Genomic DNA, 21,796 nt, shown 5'->3' on the forward strand with positions numbered 1-21,796 from the left:
TTGCAATCCCATGAACCATAGCACGCCAGGCCTCCCAGTTCATCAACAACTGCTGGAGTCCAACCAAACCCATGTCTATCAAGTCGGTGATTCCATCCAACAATCTCATCCTCTGTCGTCCCCTTCTTCTCCTGCCCTCAATCTTTCCTAGCATTAGGGTCTTTTCAAATGAGTCAGCTCTTCGTATCAGGTGGCCAAAGTATTGGAGTTTCAGCTTCAACATCAGTCCTTCCAATGAACACCCAGGACTGATCTCCTTTAGGATGGACTGGTTGGATCTCCTTGCAGTCCAAAGGACTTTCAAGAGTCTTCTCCAACACCACATTTCAAAAGCATCAATTATTCGGTGCTCAGCTTCCTTTATAGTCCAACTCTCACATCCATACATGACCACTGGGAAAATAATAGCCTTGACTAGATGGACCTTTGTTGACAAAATAATGTCTCTGCTTTTTAATATGCTGTCTTGTTTGGTCATAAGTTTCCTTCCAAAGAGTAAGCATCTATTAATTCCATGGCTACAAAAAACATCTGCAGTGATTTTGGAGTCCAGAGAAATAAACTCAGACACTGTTCCCACTGTTTCCCCAACTATTTTCCATGAAGTGATGGGACCGGATGCCATGACCTTAGTTTTCTGAATGTTGAGCTTTAAGCCAACATTTTCACTCTCCTCTTTCACTTTCATCAAGAGGCTCTTTAGTTCTTCTTCACTTTCTGCCATAAGGGTGGTGAAATCTGCATATCTGGGGTTACTGATATTTCTCTGGGCAATCTTGATTCCAGCTTGTGCTTCCTCCAGCCCAGCGTTTCTCATGATGTACCCTGCATAAAAGTCAAATAAACAGGGTGACAGTAAACAACCTTGACGTACTCCTTTTCCTATTTGGAACCAGTCTGTTGTTCCATGTCCAGTTCTAACTGTTGCTTGCTGAGCTGCATACAGGTTTCTCAAGAGGCAGGTCAGGTGGTCTCGTATTCCCATCTCTTTCAGAATTTTCCACAGTTTATTGTGATCCACACAGTCAAAGTCTCTGGCATAGTCAATAAAGCAGATATAGATGTTTTTCTGGAACTCTCTTGCTTTTGTGATGATCCAGCGGATGTTGGCAATTTGATCTCTGGTTCCTCTGCCTGTTCTAAAACCAGCTTGAACATATGGAATTTCATGGTTCACGTACTGCTGAAGCCTGGCTTGGAGAATTTTGAGCACTACTTTATTAGCCTGTGAGATGAGTGCAATTGTGTGGTAGTTTGAGCATTCTTTGGCATTGCCTTTCCTTGGGATTGGAATGAAAACTGACCTTTTCTAGCCCTGTGGCCACTGCTGAGTTTTCCAAATTTGCCAGCATATTGAATACAACACTTTCACAGCATCATCTTTCAGGATTTGAAATAGCTCAACTGGAATTCCATCACCTCCACTAGCTTTGTTCATAGGGATGCTTTCTAAGGCCCACTTGACTTTACATTCCAGGATGTCTGGCTCTAGTTGAGTGAGCATGCTATCGTATTTAGCTGGGTCATGATGATCTTTTTTGTACACTTCTTCTGTGTATTCTTGCCACCTCTTCTTAATATCTTCTGCTTCTTTTAGGTCATACCATTTCTGTCCTTTATTGAGCCCATCTTTGCATGAAATGTTCCATTGGTATCTCTGATTTTCTTAAAGAGATCTCTAGTCTTTCCTATTCTGTTGTTTTTCTCTATTTCTTTGCATTGATTGCTGAGGAAGGCTTTCTTATCTCTCCTTGCTATTCTTTGGAACTCTGCATTCAGATGCTTATATCTTTCCTTTTCTCCTTTGCTTTTCACTTCCTTTTTTTTTCACAGCTATTTGTAAGGCATCCTCAGACAGCCATTTTGCTTTTTTGCATTTCTTTTCCATGGGGACGGTCTTGATCCCTGTCTCCTGGACAATGTCACGAACCTGTTTTCCATAGTTCATCAGGCACTCTGTCTATCAGACCTAGTCCCTTAAATCTATTTCTCACTTCCACTGTATAATCATAAGGTATTTGATTTAGGTCATACCTGAATGGTCTACTGGTTTTCCCCACTTTCTTCAATTTAAGTTTGCATTTGGCAATAAGGAGTTCATGATCTTGATTTTGCTGACTGTATAGAGCTTCTCCATCTTTGGCCGCAAATTATATAATCAACCTTATTTTTGTGTCGACCATCTGGTGATGTCCATGGGTAGAGTCATCTCTTGTGTTGTTGGAAGAGTGTGTTTGCTGTAACTAGTGTCTTCTCTTGGCAGAATTCTATTAGCCTTTACCCTGCTTCATTCTCTATTCCAAAGCCAAATGTGCCTGTTACTCCAGGTGTTTCTTGACTTCCTACTTTTGCATTCCAGTCCCCTATAAGGAAAAGGACATCCATTTTGGGTGTTTATTCTAGAAGGTCTTGTAGGTCTTCATAGAATTGTTCAACTTCAGCTTCTTTAGCGTTACTGGTCTGGGCATAGACTTGCATTACCATGATATTGAATGGTTTGCCTTGGAAACAAACAGAGATCATTCTGTCCTTTTTGAGATTGCATCAAGTACGGCATTTCAGAGTCTTTTGTTATAAATTACATAACTCACTCTGTACTAGGGAGTAAACAACAACAGTGTATCTGGCTGGAAGAGAGTTTCTCCTTCCTGAAAACCTTCTGACTAATCTTGATATCTTAGAATGCATGTTATGGGAGTGGGTCTGGAAGATCTTTCTATTGTTAAATTCTAATCTTGTTATCCTAAAATGTAAATTGCTGTAAAGGTAAAATTTTCACAAACTTGAGACATTCTTTTGATTAATTGTAAGAACTAATTAAAAGGTATATAACTCCATTGCTAACACTAGTAAGGGTATATTCTTTCTGCCCCCTTCTGATGTCTATGTCAGAAGCATTTTCTATCCCTTTTACACTTTAATAAAACTCTATCACACAAAAACTCTGAGCAATCAAGCCTCATCTTTGACCCCGGATTGAATTCTTCTTCTCCAGAGGCCAAGAATGCTGGGGTCTTTCATGGTTCAGCAACAACCTTTCATAACTGTCTGTTTAGATTTTAGATTTCCAGTTTCTTCCTGTTCAGACTTGGAAGTTTGTATGCTTCTACGTACTTATTATTTCTTCTAGGTTGTCAAGTTTGTTGTTTTCTATTGTCTATATCTCTGTAATATTTCTCCTCCATCATTTCTTAATTTGTTTGTTAGTGTTCTCTCGTTCTTCCTTAATGAGTCTAAAGGCTTGTCAATTTTAACATTTCAAAAAACTGTTTTTTCTTCCTTTTTTTTGGTCTCTATTTTATTTATTTCTTCTGTAATCTGTATTATTTCCTTCCTTTTGTTCTTTTTGTGTTTGTTTTTTATTTTTCTAATTCCTATATGTGGTAGGTTATATTTTTATTTTTATTTTTTTTAGATTTCTTTTTCTTTAAGTAGGCCTATAAACTTTCCACTTAAAACTGTTTTTACTACACCCTATAGATTTTGAAAACTTATGCTTTCATTTTCATTTATCTCAAATATATTCTGATTTCCTTTTTGATTTCTTCACTGGCACATTTGATTTTTAGTAAAATTTTTTTATACTCCACCTGTTTGTCTTTCTCCCATTTTCTCCCTCTACTTGATCTATGTTTTATACAATTTTTGTCAGAAAAGATGCTTGATGTAATTTCTATTCTCTTAGCATTTGTTGAAAATTGTTTTGTGATCTATCATGATCTATTCTGGATAATATTTCATGTGCTCTTTAAAAGAATGCATGTACTGCTGGTTTGTCCCTCAAGAAATCTATTAAGCCAATTGGTCAAATTTTTCATTTAAGACCACCGTTGACTTACTGATTTAATGTCTGGATGATTTGCCCATTGATATTAGTGGGGTGTTAAAGTCCCCAACTGTTGTAATATGTTAATTTCTCCCTTTATTTCTGTTAATATTTCCATTGTATATTTAGGTGTTCCTACATTAGGTACACATATGTTTATAAATGTTATATCCTCCTCTTGTATTGATACATGTATCATTACTAATGAAATTCTTAGTCTTTTGTTTTAGACTGTTTTAATGTCATTTTGACATGCATCTTGCTATCTTAGCTTTCTTTTCATTTCCATTTGCATGGAATATCTCTTCCCACACCTCACTTTCATTCTGTGCATGTCTTTACCTCTGAAGTGAGTCTCTTAAGCGGCATATAGACTGATCTTTTGTGTTTTATTCAATCAACCACCTTGATGTCTTTAGATTGGAGCAATTAGTCCATTGACTTATAAAGTGACTATTGATAGGCATGTAGTTACTTTTTTTTTTTTTTTGCTTGTTTTCTGGTCATTACTGTGGTACTTCTCCATTATTTTCTTCTTCCTTTAGTCATTTCCTTTCAAACTATTACGATTTTCATTAGTGTGATGCTTTGTATTTCTTTCTCTCTAGTTTTTGTGTATATATTGAAGGTTTTTCATTTGTGGTTACAATGGATTTCATATGCATTTCCCTCTCACCATATTTTGCTTGTTTAATCCAATATTTTTGTTCAAACACACTGTAAAAAATCTACAATTTGTAGATTGCTTTGACTATTTGAAGTTTTTTGTATTTCCATACAATTTGTGAAAGTATTTGTTCTAGTTTTCTGAAAAATACTGTTGGTAGCTTGATAGGGACTACATTGTATCCATAGATTGCTTTGGGCAGTATACTCATTTTTACTATATTGATTCTTCCAATGCATGAACATGGTATATTTCTCCATCTATTCGTGTCATCTTTGATTTCTTTCATCAGTGTTTTATAGCTACATATATACATTTTTTCTTTTGTTTATATATATTGCTTATATATTTCTTGTGTATATACTATATATATATATATATATATATATATATATATAATTTCTTTTTCTTCTCTGACTGCTGTGTATAAAACTTCCAAAACTATGTTGAATAATAGGGGTGAGAGTGGGCACCCTTGTCTTGTTCCTAACTTTAGCAGAAATGCTTTCAATAATTCATCATTGAGGATAAAATTTGCTGTGGGTATATTATATATGGCTTTTATTATGTTGAGGTATATTCCTTCTTTGCCTGCTTTCTGCAGGGCTTATTTATTTATTTATTTATTTTTATCATAAATGGATGTTGAATTTTGTCAAAGGCTTTCTCTGTATCTATTGAGATAATCAAATGATTTTTATCTTTCAATTTGTTAATGTGGTGTATTACATTGATTTATTTGTGAATATTAATGAATCCTTGCATTCCTGGGATAAAGCCCAATTGGTCACGATGTATGATCTTTTTAATATATTGTTGGATTCTGTTTGCTAGAACTTTATTGAGGATTTTTGCATCTATGTTCATCAGTGATATTGGCCTGTAGTTTTCTTTTATTTTCTTTTTGTAGCATCTTTGTCTGGTTTTCCTATTAGGGTGATGGTGGCATCATAGAACGAGTTTGGCAGTTTACTTTACTCTGAAATTTTCTGGAAGAGTTTGAGTAGGATAGGTGTTAGCTCTTCTCTAAAATATTGGTAGAATTCCCCTGAGAAACCATCTGGTTCTGAGCTTTTGTTTGTAGAAGATTTTTTACTACAGTTTTGATATTTGGGCTTGTGATGGATCTGTTAAGATTTTCTGTTTCTTGTTGGTTCAGTTTTGGAAGGTTATACTTTTCAGGGGAGGTCAGAGGAGGCGGCTGAGAAGAGCAACCCCACGTCCAAGGAGCAGCGGCTGTTCAGGCACAGGAGGGCCAAGAGGAGCTATTTCATATTCAAGGTGAGGAGAAGCAGCCGTGAGGAGATGCCCCTCATTCAAGGTAAGGAGCAGCGGCTGTGCTTTGCTGGAGCAGCCATGAAGAGATACCCCACATCCAAGGTAAGATAAACCCAAGTAAGATGGTAGGTGTTGCGAGAGAGCATCAGAGAGCAGACACAGTGAAACCATAATCACAGAAAACTAGCTAATCTGATCACAAGGACCACAGCCTCGTCTGACTCAATGAAACTAAGCCATGCCATGTGGGGCCACCCAAGATGGGAGGGTCATGGTGGAGAGGTCTGACAGAATGTGGTCCACTGGAGAAGGGAATGGCAAACCACTTCAGTATTCTTGCCTTGAGAACCCCATGAACAGTATGAAAAGGCAAAACGATAGGATACTGAAAGGGGAACTCCCCAGTTTGGTAGGTGTCCAATATGCTACTGGAGATCAGTGGAGAAATAACTCCAGAAAGAATGAAGGGATGGTGCCAAAGTAAAAGCAATACCCATTGTGGATGTGACTGGTGATAGAAGCAACATCTGATGCTGTAAAGAGCAATATTGAATAGGAACCTGGGATGTCAGGTCATTGAATCAAGGCAAATTGGAAGTGGTCAAACAGGAGATGGCAAGAGTGAAAGTTGACATTCTAGGAATCAGCGAACTAAAATGGACTGGAATGGATGAATTTAACTCAGATGACCATTATATCTACTACTGTGGGCAGGAATCCTTTGGAAGAAATGGAGTAGCCATTATGGTCAACAAAAGAGTCCGAAATGCAGTACTTGTATGCAATGTAAAAAATGTCAGAATGATCTTTATTCATTTCCAAAGCAAACCATTTAATATTACAGTCATCCAAGCCAATGCCCCAACCAGTAACATAGAAGAAGCTGAAGTTGAATGGTTCTATGAAGACCTACAAGACCTTTTAGAACTAACACCTGAAAAAGATGTCCTTTTCCTTATAGGGGCCTGGAATGCAAAAGTAGGAAGTCAAGAAACTCCTGGGGTAACAGGCAAATTTGGCCTTGGAGTATGGAATAAAGCAGGGCAAAGCCTAATAGACTTTTGCCAAGAGAACACACTGATCATAACAAACACTGTCTTCCAACAACACAAGTGAAGACTCAACAAATGGACATCACCAGATGGTCAACACCAAAATCAAATTGATTATGTTCTTTGCAGCCAAAGATGCAGAAGCTCTATACAGTCAGCAAAAACAAGACCGAGAGCTGACTGTGGCTCAGATCATGAACTGCTTATTGCCAAATTCAGACTTAAATTGAAGAAAGTAGGGAAAACCACTAGACCATTCAGGTATGGCCTTAATCAAATCCCTTATGATTATACAGTGGCAGTGAGAAATAGATTTAAGGGACTAGATCTGATAGACAGAATGCCTGATGAACTATGGATGGAGGTTCATGACATTGTACAAGAGACGGGGATCAAGACCATCCCCATGGAAAAGAAATGCAAAAAAGCAAAATGGCTGTCTGAAGAGGCCTTACAAATAGCTGTGAAAAGAAGAGTAGCAAAAAGCAAAGGAGAAAAGGAAAGATATAAACATCTGAATGCAGAGTTCCAAAGTATAGCAAGGAGAGATAAGAAAGCCTTCCTCAGCGATCAAGGCAAAGAAATAGAGAAAAACAACAGACTGTGAAAGACTAAAGATCTCTACAAGAAAATTAGAGATACCAAGGGAACATTTCATGCAAAGATGGGCTCAATAAAGGACAGAAATGGTATGGACCTAACAGAAGCAGAAGACATTAAGAAGAGGTGGCAAGAATACACAGAGGAACTGTACAAAAAAGAGATTCATGACCCAGATAATCATGATTGTGTGATCACTCACCTAGAGTCAGACATCCTGGAATGTGCCGTCAAGTGGGCTTTAGAAAGCATCACTATGAACAAAGCTAGTGGAGATGATGGAATTCCAGTGTGGCTATTTTAAATCCTGAATGATGATGCTGTTAAAGTTCTGCACTCAAAATGCCAGCAAATTTGGAAAACTCAGCAGTGGCCACAGGACTAGAAAAGTTCAGTTTTCATTCCAGTCCCAAAGAAAGGCAATGCTAAAGAATTCCCAAACTACTGCACAATTGCACTCATCTCACACACTAGTAAAGTAAAGCCCAAAAGTCTCCAAGCCAGGCTTCAGCAGTATGTGAATAGTGATATTCCGTATGTCCAAGCTGGTTTTAGAAAAGGCAAAGGAACCAGAGATCAAATTGTCAATATCTGCTGGGACATCAAAAAAGCAAGAGAGCTCTAGGGGGAAAACACACACACACACACACACACACACACACACACACATGTATTTCTGCTTTATTGACTATGCCAAAGCCTTTGACTGTGTGGATCACAATAAACAGTGGAAAATTCTGAAAGAGATGGGAATACCATACCACCTGACTTGCCTCTTGAGAAACCTATATGCAGGTCAGGAAGCAACAGTTAGAACTGGACATGGAACAACAGACTGGTTCCAAATAGGAAAAGGAGAACGTCAAGGCTATATATTGTCACCCTCCTTATTTAACTTATATGCGGAGTATATCATGAGAAACACTGGGCTGGAAGAAGCACAAGCTGGAATCAAGATTGCTGGGAGAAATATCAATAATCTCAGATATGCAGATGACACCAGCCTTATGGCAGAACGTAAAGAGGAACTAAAACGCCTCTTGATGAAAGTAAGAGAGAAGAGTGAAAAAGTTGGCTTAAAGCTCAACATTCAGAAAACTAAGATTATGGCATCTGGTCCCATCACTTCATAGGAAATAGATGGGGAAACAGTGGAAACAGTGGCTGACTTTATTTTTTTGCACTCCAAAATCACGGCAGATGGTTATTGCAGCCATGAATTTAAAAGACACTTACTCCTTGGAAGGAAAGTTATGACCAACCTATATAGTATATTCAAAAGCAGAGATATTACTTTGCCAACAAATATCCGTCTAGTCAAGGCTATTGTTTTTCCAGTGGTCATGTATGGATGTGTGAGTTGGACTGTGAAGAAAGCTGAGTGCTGAAGAATTGATGCTTTTGAACTGTGGTGTTGGAGAAGACTCTTGAGAGTCCCTTGGATTTCAAGGAGATCCAACTAGTCCATCCTAAACAAGATCAGTCTTGAGTGTTCATTGGAAGGACTGATGCTGAAGCTTAAACTTCAATACTTTGGCCACCTTATGCAAAAAGGTGACTCATTGGAAAGACCCTGATGCTGGGAAGGATTGGGGGCAGGAGAAGGGGATAACAGAGGATGAGATGGCTGGATGGCATCACTGACTCAGTGGACATGAGTTTGAGTGACCTCCAGGAGTTGATGATGGACAGGGAGGCCTGTTGTGCTGTGATTCATGGGGTCGCAAAGAGTCGGACACGATTGATCGACTGAAATGAACTGAACTGAAACTTTTCTAAGAATTCGTCCATTTATTTCAAGTTGTGTATTTTATTGGCATACAGTTGCTGATAGTAATCTCTTATGGTCCATTGTATTTCTGTTTTGTCTGTTGTGATTTCTCCAATTTCATTTCTAATTTTATTTATTTGGTTCCTCTCCCTTTTTTTTCTTTATGAGTCTGGCTAATGGTTTGTCTCTTTTATTTATCTTCTCAAATAACAAGCTTCAGTTTTGTTGATTTTTGTTATAGTCTCCTCTGTTTCTTTTTTATTTATTTCTGCCCCAATTTTTATCATTCTACTAACCTTGGGGTTCTTAATTTCTTCTTTTTCTAGTTGCTTTAGGTGTAATGTTATGTTATTTATTTTATTTTTCTCTTGTTTCTTGAGGAAATTGTGTATTGCTATGAACCTTCCCCTCAGCACTGCTTTTACTGAATCCCACAGGTTTTGGTTGTTGTGTTTTCATTTTCATTTGTTTCTATGCATATTTTGATTTCTTTTTTTATTGCTTCTATGATTTTTTTGTTATTTAAAAGAGTTTTGTTTAGCCTTCATATGTTTGTATTTTTAATATTTTTTTTCTGTAGTTGACATCTAATCTTACCACTTTTTGATCAGAAAGGATGCTTCCTATGATTTCAAGTTTTTTGAATTTACCAAGGCTAGATTTATGGCCCAGGATGTGAACTATCCTGGAGAATGTTCCTTGTGCAGTTGAGAAAGGGGTGAAATTCATTGTTTAGGGGTGAAATGTCCTATAGATATATAATTAGGTCTATCTGGTCCATTTTATCTTTTAAAGTTTTTGTTTCCTTTCTAATTTTCTGCCTGGTTGATCTATCCATAGTTGTGAGTGGGGTATTAAAGTCTCCCACTATTATTGTGTTACTGTTAATTTCCCCTTTCATACTTGTTAGTGTTTGCATTACATATTGCAGTCTTCCTACGTTGAGTGCATATATATTTACAATTCTTGTATCTTGTTCTTGGATTGATCCTTTGATCATTATATATTGTCCTTCTTTGTCTCTTTTCACAGCCTTTGTTTTAAAGTCTATTTTATCTGACATGAGTATTGCTACTCCTGCTTTCTTTTAGTCGTCATTTACATGAAATATCTTTTTCCATCCCTTCACTTTCAGTCTGTATGTGTCCCTTGTTTTGAGGTGGGTCTCTCGTAGACAGCATATATAGGGGTCTTGTTTTTGTATCCATGCTGCAAAAACTGGTCAAGCACATGTAAAAGAATGAAACTAGAACACTGTCTAACACCATATAGAAAAGTAAACTCAAAATGGGTTAAAGATCTAAATATAAGACCAGAAACTATAAAACTCCTAGAGAAAAATATAGGCAAAATAATCCCTGACATAAATCACAGCAGGATCCTCTATGACCCACCTCCTAGAGTAATGGAAATAAAAGCAAAAATAAACTATGTGACTTAATTAAACTTAAAGCTTTTGCACAATGAAGGAAACTATAAGCAAGGTGAAAAGACAGCTTTCAGAATGGGAGAAAATAATAGCAAATGAAGCAACTGACAAAGAATTAATCTCAGAAATATATAGGCAACTTCTGCAGCTCAGTTCCAGAAAAATAAATGACCCAATCAAAAATTGGCCAAAGAACTAAACAGACATTTCTTCAAAGAAGACATACAGATGGCTAACAAACACATGAATACATACTCAACATCACTCATTATCAGAGAAATGCAAATCAAAACCACTATGAGCTACCATCTCTCCCCAGTCAGAATGGCTGCTATCAAAAAGTCTACAAACAATAAATGCTGGAGAGGATGTGGAGAAAACGGAACCCTCTTACACTGTTGGTGGGAATGCAAACTAGTATAGCCACTATGGAGAACAGTGTGGAGATTCCTTAAAAAACTGGAAATAGAACTGCCATACGACCCCGCAATCCCACTGCTGGGCATACACACTGAGGAAACTAGAATTGAAAGAGACACATGTATCCCAATGTTCATTACAGCTCTGTTTACAATAGCTCGAACATGGAAGCAACCTAGATGTCCATTGGCAAACAAATGCATAAGAAAGTTGTGGTACATATGCACAATGGAATATTACTCAGTATTAAAAAGATTGCATTAGAACCTATTCTAATGAGGTAGATGAAACTGGAACCTATTATACAGAGTGAAGTAAGTCAGAAAGATAAATACCAATAAAGTATACTAACGCATATATATGAAATTAAAATGATGGTAACAATGACCCTACATGTGAGATAGCAAAAGAGATACTGATGTAAAGAACAGACTTTTGGACTCTTTGGGAGAAGACGAGGGTGGAATGATTTGAAAGAATAGCACTGAAACATATATATTACCATATGTGAAATAGATCGCCAGTCCAGGTTCAATGCATGAGACAGGGCACTCAGGGCCAGTGCATTGGGACGTCCCTGAGGGATGGGATGGGGAGGGAGGTGGGAGAGGGATTCAGGATGGGGGACACATGTGCACACATGGTTGATTCCTGTCAATATATTTGAAAAACCACTACAATACTTTAAAGTAATTATCTTCTAAGTAAAATAAATAAATTAATTTAAAAATTTATTCCAAGGTTAAACAAAATAAAATTCCTCTTACAAAACAACATTGAAGTGGAGGAGAATGTGAAAAGGGTACATACTTTGGACTTAACCATATACGGTTGAAACTGAGCTCTGCCACTTACTAGCTTTGTGATTATCAGCAAAGCTTAAACACTCTGTGCCTCTGTTTCACCATCTGCAAAATGGAAATTTTGAAAATTCCATTTTCCCAGGAATTTGGTAAGAAATAAACTAGTTAACATGAGAGATAGAAGATGGATAATTTCAAGAAATCTAATGCACAACACTATGATTGGAATTAACAATATAGTATTGTATATTTAAAAGTTGCTATTAGAATTGATCCTAAAAGTTCTCACTACCAAAACAGAAATGATAATTATGACATAATAGAGGTGTTAACATTATTGTTAATAATTATAAAGTAATATATAAGTGCATCAAATCAACACTGTGTACATTTCAAACTTACACAATATAAAAATGAACATGTTTCCATTTATTCCCCATTGTGAACACTGGTTGAAGACCAATTCCCACTCCATAATTCCCCATGAACACTTCAACTTTACATGAGTTTATTATGTTGAAATGATTCAGTAATTTATTTCTTTAATTCTCCTTTCCTTTTCTCTTCAAAAGAAAGTCCCAAAATGCTTGAAATTTTATGAGCCTAATAGAAGAGAGAAAATGCTGCTACCTATTTGCCTATCAAATTATATTGAATTTAACTGAAAAAGCATATTGGAAGCTTGTGGCTCCTATGACCATTATTGGTTGCCCCTTATTATTCCTTATTAAAAGTACACTTTATTTATTTGTCTAGTTATTTATCCATTCACGGGTGTTACACAGATAGTCATAATCCCACCTACTTCCTAAAGAGATCTCGAGGGTGATCTTATGATCAAAGTCAAGGTACAATTATTACAGGGTAATGGGAAAAAAAAAAAAAAAAAACAGTTACTAAGAAGGAAGAGGACATTCCATTTCACAGGCATTTTTCTCATTTCCTTCCCACCCCCATCTTTTTTCTTTGCTTTCTGCTTGTTCTACCACATTTCTTTAGCCCCTACTGATAATGCCTCATCTCCTAGCACCTCAAAACAAAGGTAGATTCTCAGTATTGCATTTCAGTGTTAAATTTAGAAAAAAAAAAAAAAAAGTGAAGAAGGCTGTGGTGAAACTGAAGTAGGCATCATTTAGTAAGCAAAGGGTGCAATAGGTAGCACTATAAAAATTAGAATTTAACCCCACAACAACAAACAATGGAGATACTAAATGTTTCCTGAAATGAGGTTTTGATCTATAATAGTTTTCTAATTTCAATGTACAAGTTAGAGGTAGGATTAAGCCTCCTTTTTTGTGTGCATGTGTGCTAAATTGCTTCAGTTGTGTCTGACTCTGTGTGACACTAACAGCAGGCTGCCAGGCTCCTCTATCCATGGGATTCTGCAGGCAAAAATACTGGATTGGGTTGCTGTGCCCTCCTCCAGGAGATCTCCCTGACCCAAGTATCAAACATCTTTTACATCTCCTGCATTGGCACGTGGGTTCTTTACCACTGAGCCACCAGGGAAGCCCCTTCCTTTTGTAGTAGCTGCTTATAATCAAAGTATACATGTTATTCTCTCCTTTCCTCCTCTCTCCAATTCCAGAATAAGTCAAAGAGAGCCACCTGCCTTGGATTCCTAAAGACACTCACCTGTATGAGAATTAAGATCATCAGGCTCTGATTCATTTCCATTTTGACTTCCTTTTCCCTGAAGAGTGTTCATGGCTATAAGCTTCATCTTCTGCAGCTTCATTGCCTCAGCCATTGCTGCAGCTGTTATACCTAAAACCAGAACCATTCCTTTTAAAACAGGGATCATTTCTTAATGTAATTGAAAACAGGATACGTTTAACAGGGCTATACTAGACAGCACAAGCCAAAAGGAAACCCGAGTCTAATTTATGAACAATATCCTTTCAAAATTTAATTTTCTACTCTTGTAATAACTTCATCTTACAATGGACAAGTTGAAAATCTGAAAAAAAAAAGTATTAAATATGCATCTGATTCTCAATTCAAAACAGAGAAAACATAGAGCATAACATGGAAAACTTGGGAAAATACCAAAACTCTTGCTAATATCTTCTGGTGTCTAGTAAGAGCTCTGGATAGTTGATTAAGACAGAACTCACTATGCACTAAAAACCCATCTAAGACAAAACTGTCAGAAGAAGCACTCTGAAATGGTATAGGGAATGACTTTCTATGGAATATCCTTGTTGACCCTTCTGCTAAAGAATGGGCTATTTTGCCTCGAAAGTTACCTTAGCAAAAAAGAATAAAGGGGAGTAAACATTTAAGTAGTCATCATACTTTTACTGGCCTCCTTCTTATACGCTGAGAGAAAAAAAAGAAAACATAGCAGATCACTGCAGAAAGTGTGCCAGCCCTTGCAATATAATTACATTATTTTATTAATATAAAGCAATTTTTACAATGCTTGTGTAAACTCACCTATATTCATACACAAACCTCCACACACAAATACCACACACATTTCTATATCCATGTGAACCCATAAATACAGACACATGTGCATATTACATTCACACATCAGATTTGCCAATTTAGAAAGAATGTGTACAGATGGAGGAATGGAAGAACATATGCTAACCCCTTCTTATGAGAACATCAGAATCACAGTTAACTGCTAAGCAACCATTCACAAAAAGACACTGAAATGTACCAAAATGATACCCTACCTCCAAAGAAAAATCCACAATGAGACGGGAACAGGGACACAATCACGATAAAATCAAATCCCATACCTGCCATGTGGAAGATTCACAAAGTGGAAAACAATTATACCACAAAAGTTCTCCCACTGAAGTAAAGGTCTGAGACCCACTTCAGTCTTCCCAGCATGAGGATCTGACAACAGGCAGAGACAACCCCAGAACATCTGGCTTTGAAGGCTAGCAGTGTGTGCCTGCAGGAATTACACCAGACTGGGGGAAACAGGCTCTACTCTTGGAGGGTACACACAAGGACCCATGTGCACCAGGACCCAGGGAAATGAAGCAGTGACCCCATAAGAGACTGGGTCAGATATACTGGCTGGTATTGGAGGGTCTTTCATGGGGCGGTAGGGCTGGGGACCACTGTGGGGGCAAATAAACTTGCAGCAACAATTATAGGGGGCACTCATGGTGTGAGATACTGCAGAGGTTACAACTAGCCCCACCAACAGCCTGTAGGCACCAGTACTGGGAAGCCTCTGGCCAAACAAGTAAAAGGGTGGGGAACATAGCTCTACCCATCAATAGCTGCTGCTGCTACTGTTAAGTTGCTTCAGTCGTGTCCGACTCTGTGCAACCCCATAGACAGCAGCCCACCAGGCTCCCCCGTCCCTGGGATTCTCCAGGCAAGAATACTGGAGTGGCTTGCCATTTCCTTCTCCAGTGCATAAAAGTGAAAAGTGAAAGTGAAGTCGCTCAGTCGTGCCTGACTCTTAGCGAGCCCATTGACTGCAGCCCACCAGGCTCCCCCGTCCATGGGATTTTCCAGGCAAGAGTACTGGAGTGGGGTGCCATTGTCTTCTCCACCCATCAATACAAAAGTGGCTAAAAGTCTTACTGAATACAGCCCTGCCCACCAGAAGGACAAGAACTGGCTCCATTCATCACCAATCTCTACCTTCAGGAAGCCTACACAAGCCTCTTAGATAGCCTCATCAATCAGAGGACAGATAGCAGAAGCAAGCAGAACTACAATCCTACAGCCTGCAGAACAGAAACAACAATCACAGAAAGTTAGACAAAGCAAAATGGCAAAGAAGTATCTCCCAGATAAAGTGACAACTACCAGAATAACTAAGTGAAGTAGGCAACCTTCAGAAAAAGAATTCAGAATAATGGCAGTGAAGATGATCCAGGATCTCAGAAAAAGAATAAAGGCGAAGATCAAGAAGACACAATAAATATTTAAGAAAGATCTAGAAGAACTAAAGAACAAACAAACATGAAAAATATAATAGCTGAAATGAAAATGCACTAGAAGGTATCAATAGCAGAATAACTTTGGCAGAAGAATGGATATCGAACACAGAATAACAGAAATTACTGCCACAGAATAGAATAAAGAAAAATAAATTAAAACAGCCTAAGAAACATCTGGAAGAACAGTATATGAATCAATATTCACATTATAGGTGTTCCAGAAGTAGAGGACAGAGAAAAAGGATCTGAGAAAATATTTGAAGAGATAATAGCTAAAAACTTCCCTAACATGGAAAAGGAAACAGTCACCCAAATCCAGGAAGCACAGAGTTTTAGGCAGAATAAATCCAAGGAGGAACATACCGAGACATGTAGTAACCAAACTGATAAAAATTAAAGACAAAGAAAACTATGAAAAAAGCTACCAGGAAAAAGCAACAAATAATAAACAAGGGAACTCTCATAAAGTTATGAGTTGATTTCTCAACAGGAACTCTGCAAGCGAGAAAGGAGTGGCAAGATATATTTAAAATGATGAAAAGGAAGAAACCACAGCCTAGAATATTCTACCCAGCAAGACACTCATTCAAGTTCAATGGAAAAATCAAAAGCATCACAAACAAGCAAAGTTAAGTGAATTCAGCACCACCAGACAAGCTTTACAACAAATGCTAAAGGTACTTCTCTAATTGGAAAAGGACACAACTAGAAACAAGAATTCAGTACCACCAGACAAGCTTTGCAACAAATGCTGAAGGGACATTTGTAATTGGAAAAAGAAAAGGTCACAACTAGAAACAAGAAACTTATGAATGGAAAAGCTCATCAGTAAAGACAACCACATAGTAAAGTTAGGAAATCATCCACACACAAATGTGGTATTTAAACCAGCAATTGTTAGAAGAGAAGAACACAAATGTAGGGTATGGGAAATGCATCTGAAATTAAAAGACCAGCAACTTAAAACAACTTTATTCATATATAGATTGCCATATTTAAATGTCATGTTAATGGCAAGCTGAAAATCAACGATAGACACACACACACACAAAGGAATAAAAATACAACACTAAGATTAATTATCAAATCACAAGAGAAAAGAACAAAAGAGAAAGGGAAGAAAATGTACTTATAAAAACAAATCCAAAACAATTGACAAGATGGCAATAAGAATATTCATATAGATTATTACCCTTAACATAAACAGATGAAATACTCCAATCGAAAGACACAGATTGGCTGCCTGGATACAAAATCAAGACTTGTATATATGCTGCTACAAGAGATCTACTTCAGACCTAGGGACACATACAAACAGAAAGTGAGGGGGTACGAAAAGATAATCCATGCAAACAGAAAGCGAAAGAAAGTTAAAATTGCAATACTAAAATCAGAAGAAATACTTTAAATAATATAAGAGACAAAGGAACACTTTATAATGATCAAGAGATCAAGCTAAAAATAAGATATTACAAATATATATGCACCCAACATAGAAAAACCTCAATATATAAGGCAAGTATCAATAGCCATAAAGGGAGAAATTGACAGTAATGCAGTAACACCAGGGGATTTAGCCCACTTACACCAATGGACAGAACATCCAGACAGAAAATCAATAAGGAAAAACAGGCCTTGAAAGACACATTAGTTCTGATAAACTTAACTGATTTTTATAGAGCTTTCCAACCAAAAACAGCAGAATACCTATTCTTCTCATGGGCTCAATGAACATTCTCCAAGATTGACCACATACTGGGCCACAAAAAGTCTTGGTAAATTTAATAAAACTGAAGTTATATCAAGCATCTTTTCTGACCAAAACACTATCAAATTGGCAATTATCTACAAGAAAATAAAAACTCTAAAAATCACAAACATGTGGAGGCTAAATGATATTGTACACAAGAATCAATTGATCACTAAAGAAATAAAAGAGGAAATTAAAAAAAATAAATAGAGACAATGAAACAAAAACACAACATTCCAAAAGCTGTGCAAAAACAGTTCTGATATGGAAGTTTATAGAAATACACTCTTACCTCAGGAAACAATAAAATCTCAAATAAACAACCTAACTTTACCCCTAAAGCAACTAGACAAAGAAAAACTAACAGAACCCAGAGAGCATGAGGAAAGAAATTTAAAAATCAGAGCAGAAATAAATTAATTAGAAACAGAAATATTTAGAAAAAAAGAAAAGATCAATGAAACTAAAAATGGCTTCTTTGAGAAGATAAAACTGACAAATTTTTAGCATATACTTTTGCTTTTCATGCTGTTAAAAGAAAAAGCAAGGGAATTCTACAGAAATATCTACTTCTACTTCATTTACTATGCTAAAGCCTTTGACTGTGTGAATCACAACAAACTGTGGGGAATTCTTAAAGATATGGGAATACCAGACCATCTTACTTGCCTCCTGAGAAACCTGTATGCAGGTCAAGAAGGAACAGTTAGAACTGGACATGGAACAACAAACTGGTTCAAAGTTGAGAAAAGAGTACATCAAGGCTATATATTGTCACCCTGCTTACTTAACTTATATGCAGAGTAATTCATGCAAAATGCCAGGTTGCATGAATCACAAGCTGGAATCAAGATTGCTAGGAGAAATATCAATAACCTCAGATATGCAGATAACACCAACATAATTGCAGAAAATGGAGAGGAACTAAAAAGCATCTTGATCAAGGTGAAAGAGGAGAGTGAAAAAGCTGGCTTAAAACTCAACATTCAAAATACTAAGATCATGGCATCTGGTCCCATCACTTCATGACAAATAGATGGGAGAACAATGGAAACAGTAATAGACTTTATTTTATTGGGCTGAAAAATCACTGAGGGTGATAACTGCTGCCATGAAAATAAAAGACGCTTGCTCCTTGAAAGGAAAACTATGACAAACCTAGACAGCATATTAAATAAAGAGACATCACTTTGCTGAAAAAGGTCCATATATTCAAAGCTATGATCTTTTCAGCAGCCATATACAGATGTGAGAGTTGGACCGTAATGAAGGCTGAGAGCCAGATAATTGATGCTTTTGAACTGTGGTGCTGGAGAAGATTCTTGAGAGCCTCCTGGACTGCAAGGATATCAAACCAGTCAATTCTAAAGGAAATCTATCCTTAATATTAATTGGGAAGACTGATGCTGAAGCTGAAGCACCAATATTTGGTCACCTGATGTGAAGAGCCAAATCATTGGAAAAGACCTGATACTGGGAAAGATTGAGGGCAGGAGGAGAAGGAGGGTGATAGAGGATGAGATGGTTGGATGGTGTCATCGACTGAATGGACATGAGTTTGAGCAAACTTCAGGAGATAGTGAAGGACAAGGAAGCCTGGGGGGGGGGGGGCAGCAATCTATGGGTTTGTAAAGAGTTAGACATGACTGAGCAGCTGAACAACAACAAACCTTTAGTAAGACTTATCAAGCAAAAATTAAAGGCGAGGGCTCAAATCAATATAATTAGAAATGAGAAAGGAAATGTTAAAATGGACATCAGGTAATACAAATGATCATAAGATACTACTACAAGCAACTATTTATCAATTAAATGGTCAAACTGGAAGAAATGGAAAAATTCTTAGAAAGGTATAATCACCCAAGACTGAAACAGATAGAACCATATAATATGAATAGAGCAATTAAATGTACTGAAATTGAAACTATGATTTAAACATTCTCAACAAACAAAGTTAAAGAACCAGATGGCTTCACAAACAATGTCTATCAAACATTTAGAAAAGAGTTAACAGCTATACTTCTGAAATGATTCCAAAAAGTTACAGATGAAAGAACACTCCCAAACTCAGTATATTAGGTGACCATCACCCTGATACACAAACTAGACAAAGATAGCATTCACAAAACAGAAAAATACAAGCCAATATCACTGATGAAGGTAGACACGAAAAACCTCAACAAAATTCTAGCAATCTGAATTCAATAATATAGTAAAGGCATTATCCACCATGATCAAGTGGGAATCATCCCATGAATGCAAGGGTTTTCCAATATCCAAAAATCAGTGTAAAACACTGTACTGAAGAATAAAAACAATATGATCATCATACTAGATGCAGAAAAAGCTTTGACAAAATTCAGCACCCATTTATGATTGAAAAAAAAAAAAAAGAAATCTCCAGAAAGTTGGCTTCGAAGGAACATAACGTAGTAAAGGCCATATAAGACAAACTAGACATTACATGGTAAAAAGTTGAAAGCATTTCCTCTACAATCAGCGAGAAGACAAGGATATCTACACTCTTCATCATTATTCAGTATCAGTCAGTTCAGTTCAGTTGCTCAGTCGTGTCCAATTCTTTGCAAACCCATGAATCACAGCAGACCAGGCCTCCCTGTCCACCACCAACTCGCAGAGTTTACCCAAACTGACTCATGTCCATCGAGTCAGTGATGCCATCCAGCCATCTCATCCTCTGTTGCCCCCTTCTCCTACTGTCCCCAATCCCTCCCAGCATCAGGGTATTTTCCAATGAGTCACCTCTTCGCATGAGGTGGCGAAAGTATTGGAGTTTCAGCTTCAGCATCAGTCCTTCCAATGAACACCCAGGACTGATCTCCCTTGGAGGGACTGGTTGGACCTCCTTGAAGTGCAAGGGACTCTCAAGAGTCTTCTCCAACACCACAGTTCAAAAGCATCAATTCTTCAGTGCTCAGCTTTCTTCACAGTCCAACTCTCACATCCATAAATGACCACAGAAAAAACCATAGCCTTGACTAGATGGATCTTTGTTGGCAAAGTAATATCTCTGCTTTTCAATATACTATCTACATTGGTCATAACTTTCCTTCCAAAGAGTAAGCGTCTTTTAATTTCATGGCTGCAATCATCATCTGCGGTGATTTTGGAGCGCAAAAAATAAATCTGACACTGTTTCCACTGTTTCCCCATCTATTTCCCATGAAGTGATGGGGCCAGATGCCATGATTTCGTTTTCTGAATGTTGAGCTTTAAGCCAACTTTTTCACTCTGCTCCTGCACCTTCATCAACAGGCTTTTTAGTTCCTCTTCACTTTCTGCCTTAAGGGTGGTGTCATCTGCATATCTGAGGTTATTGATATTTCTCCTAACAATCTTGATTCCAGCTTGTGTTTTTCCAGCCCAGCTTTTCTCATGATGTACTCTACATATAAGTTAAATAAGCAGGGTGACAATATACAGCCTTGACGTACTCCTTTTCCTATTTGGAACCAGTCTGTTTTTCCATGTCCAGTTCTAACTGTTGCTTCCTGACCTGCATATAGCTTTCTCAAGAGGCAGTTCAGGTGGTCTGGTATTCCCATCTCTTTCAGAATTTTCCACAGTTTACTGTGATCCACATAGTCAAAGGCTTTGGCATAGTCAATAAAGCAGAAATAGATGTTTTTCTGGAACTCTCTTGCTTTTGTGATGATCCAGCAGATGTTGGCAATTTGATCTCTGGTTCCTCTGCCTTTTCTAAAACCAGCTTGAACATCTGGAAGTTCATGGTTCACATACTGCTGAAGCCTGGCTTGGAGAATTTTGAGTATTACTTTACTAGCATGTGAGATGAGTGCAATTGTGCTGTAGTTTGAGCATTCTTTGGCATCGCCTTTCTTTGGGATTGAAATGAAAACTGACCTTTTCCAGTCCTGTGGCCACTGCTGAGTTTTCCAAATTTGCTGGCATATTGAGTGCAGCACTTTCACAGCATCATCTTTTAGAATTTGAAATAGCTCAACTGGAATTCCATCACCTCCATTAGCTTTGTTCGTAGTGATGCTTTCTAAGGCCCACTTGACTTCACATTCCAGGATGGCTGGCTCTAGGTGAGTGATCACACAATCATGATTATCTGGGTCATGAAGCTCTTTTTTGTACAGTTCTTCTGTGTATTCTTGCCACCTCTTCTTAATGTCTTCTGCTTCTGTTAGGTCCATACAATTTCTGTCCTTTATTGAGCTCATCTTTACATGAAATATTCCCTTGGTATCTGTAATTTTCTTGTAGAGATCTCTAGTCTATCACATTCT

At 37.5% G+C, this 21,796-nt stretch overlaps 1 protein-coding gene across 2 annotated transcripts in view; it reads right to left on the reverse strand.

Annotated features, from left to right (window-relative positions):
- The window catches only part of DACH2 (dachshund family transcription factor 2), an 873,940-nt gene that overhangs the window by 307,849 nt on the left and 544,295 nt on the right, over positions 1-21,796 (reverse strand). For both annotated transcript variants that reach the window (XM_070785446.1, XM_070785445.1), the window contains one exon: positions 13,482-13,613. In XM_070785446.1, coding sequence (XP_070641547.1) covers positions 13,482-13,613 — 132 coding nt within the window. The remainder of the gene's footprint in view (positions 1-13,481; positions 13,614-21,796) is intronic.

The sequence above is a fragment of the Bos indicus genome, chromosome X (assembly GCF_029378745.1).
Source record: "Bos indicus isolate NIAB-ARS_2022 breed Sahiwal x Tharparkar chromosome X, NIAB-ARS_B.indTharparkar_mat_pri_1.0, whole genome shotgun sequence".
NCBI lineage: Eukaryota > Metazoa > Chordata > Mammalia > Artiodactyla > Bovidae > Bos > Bos indicus.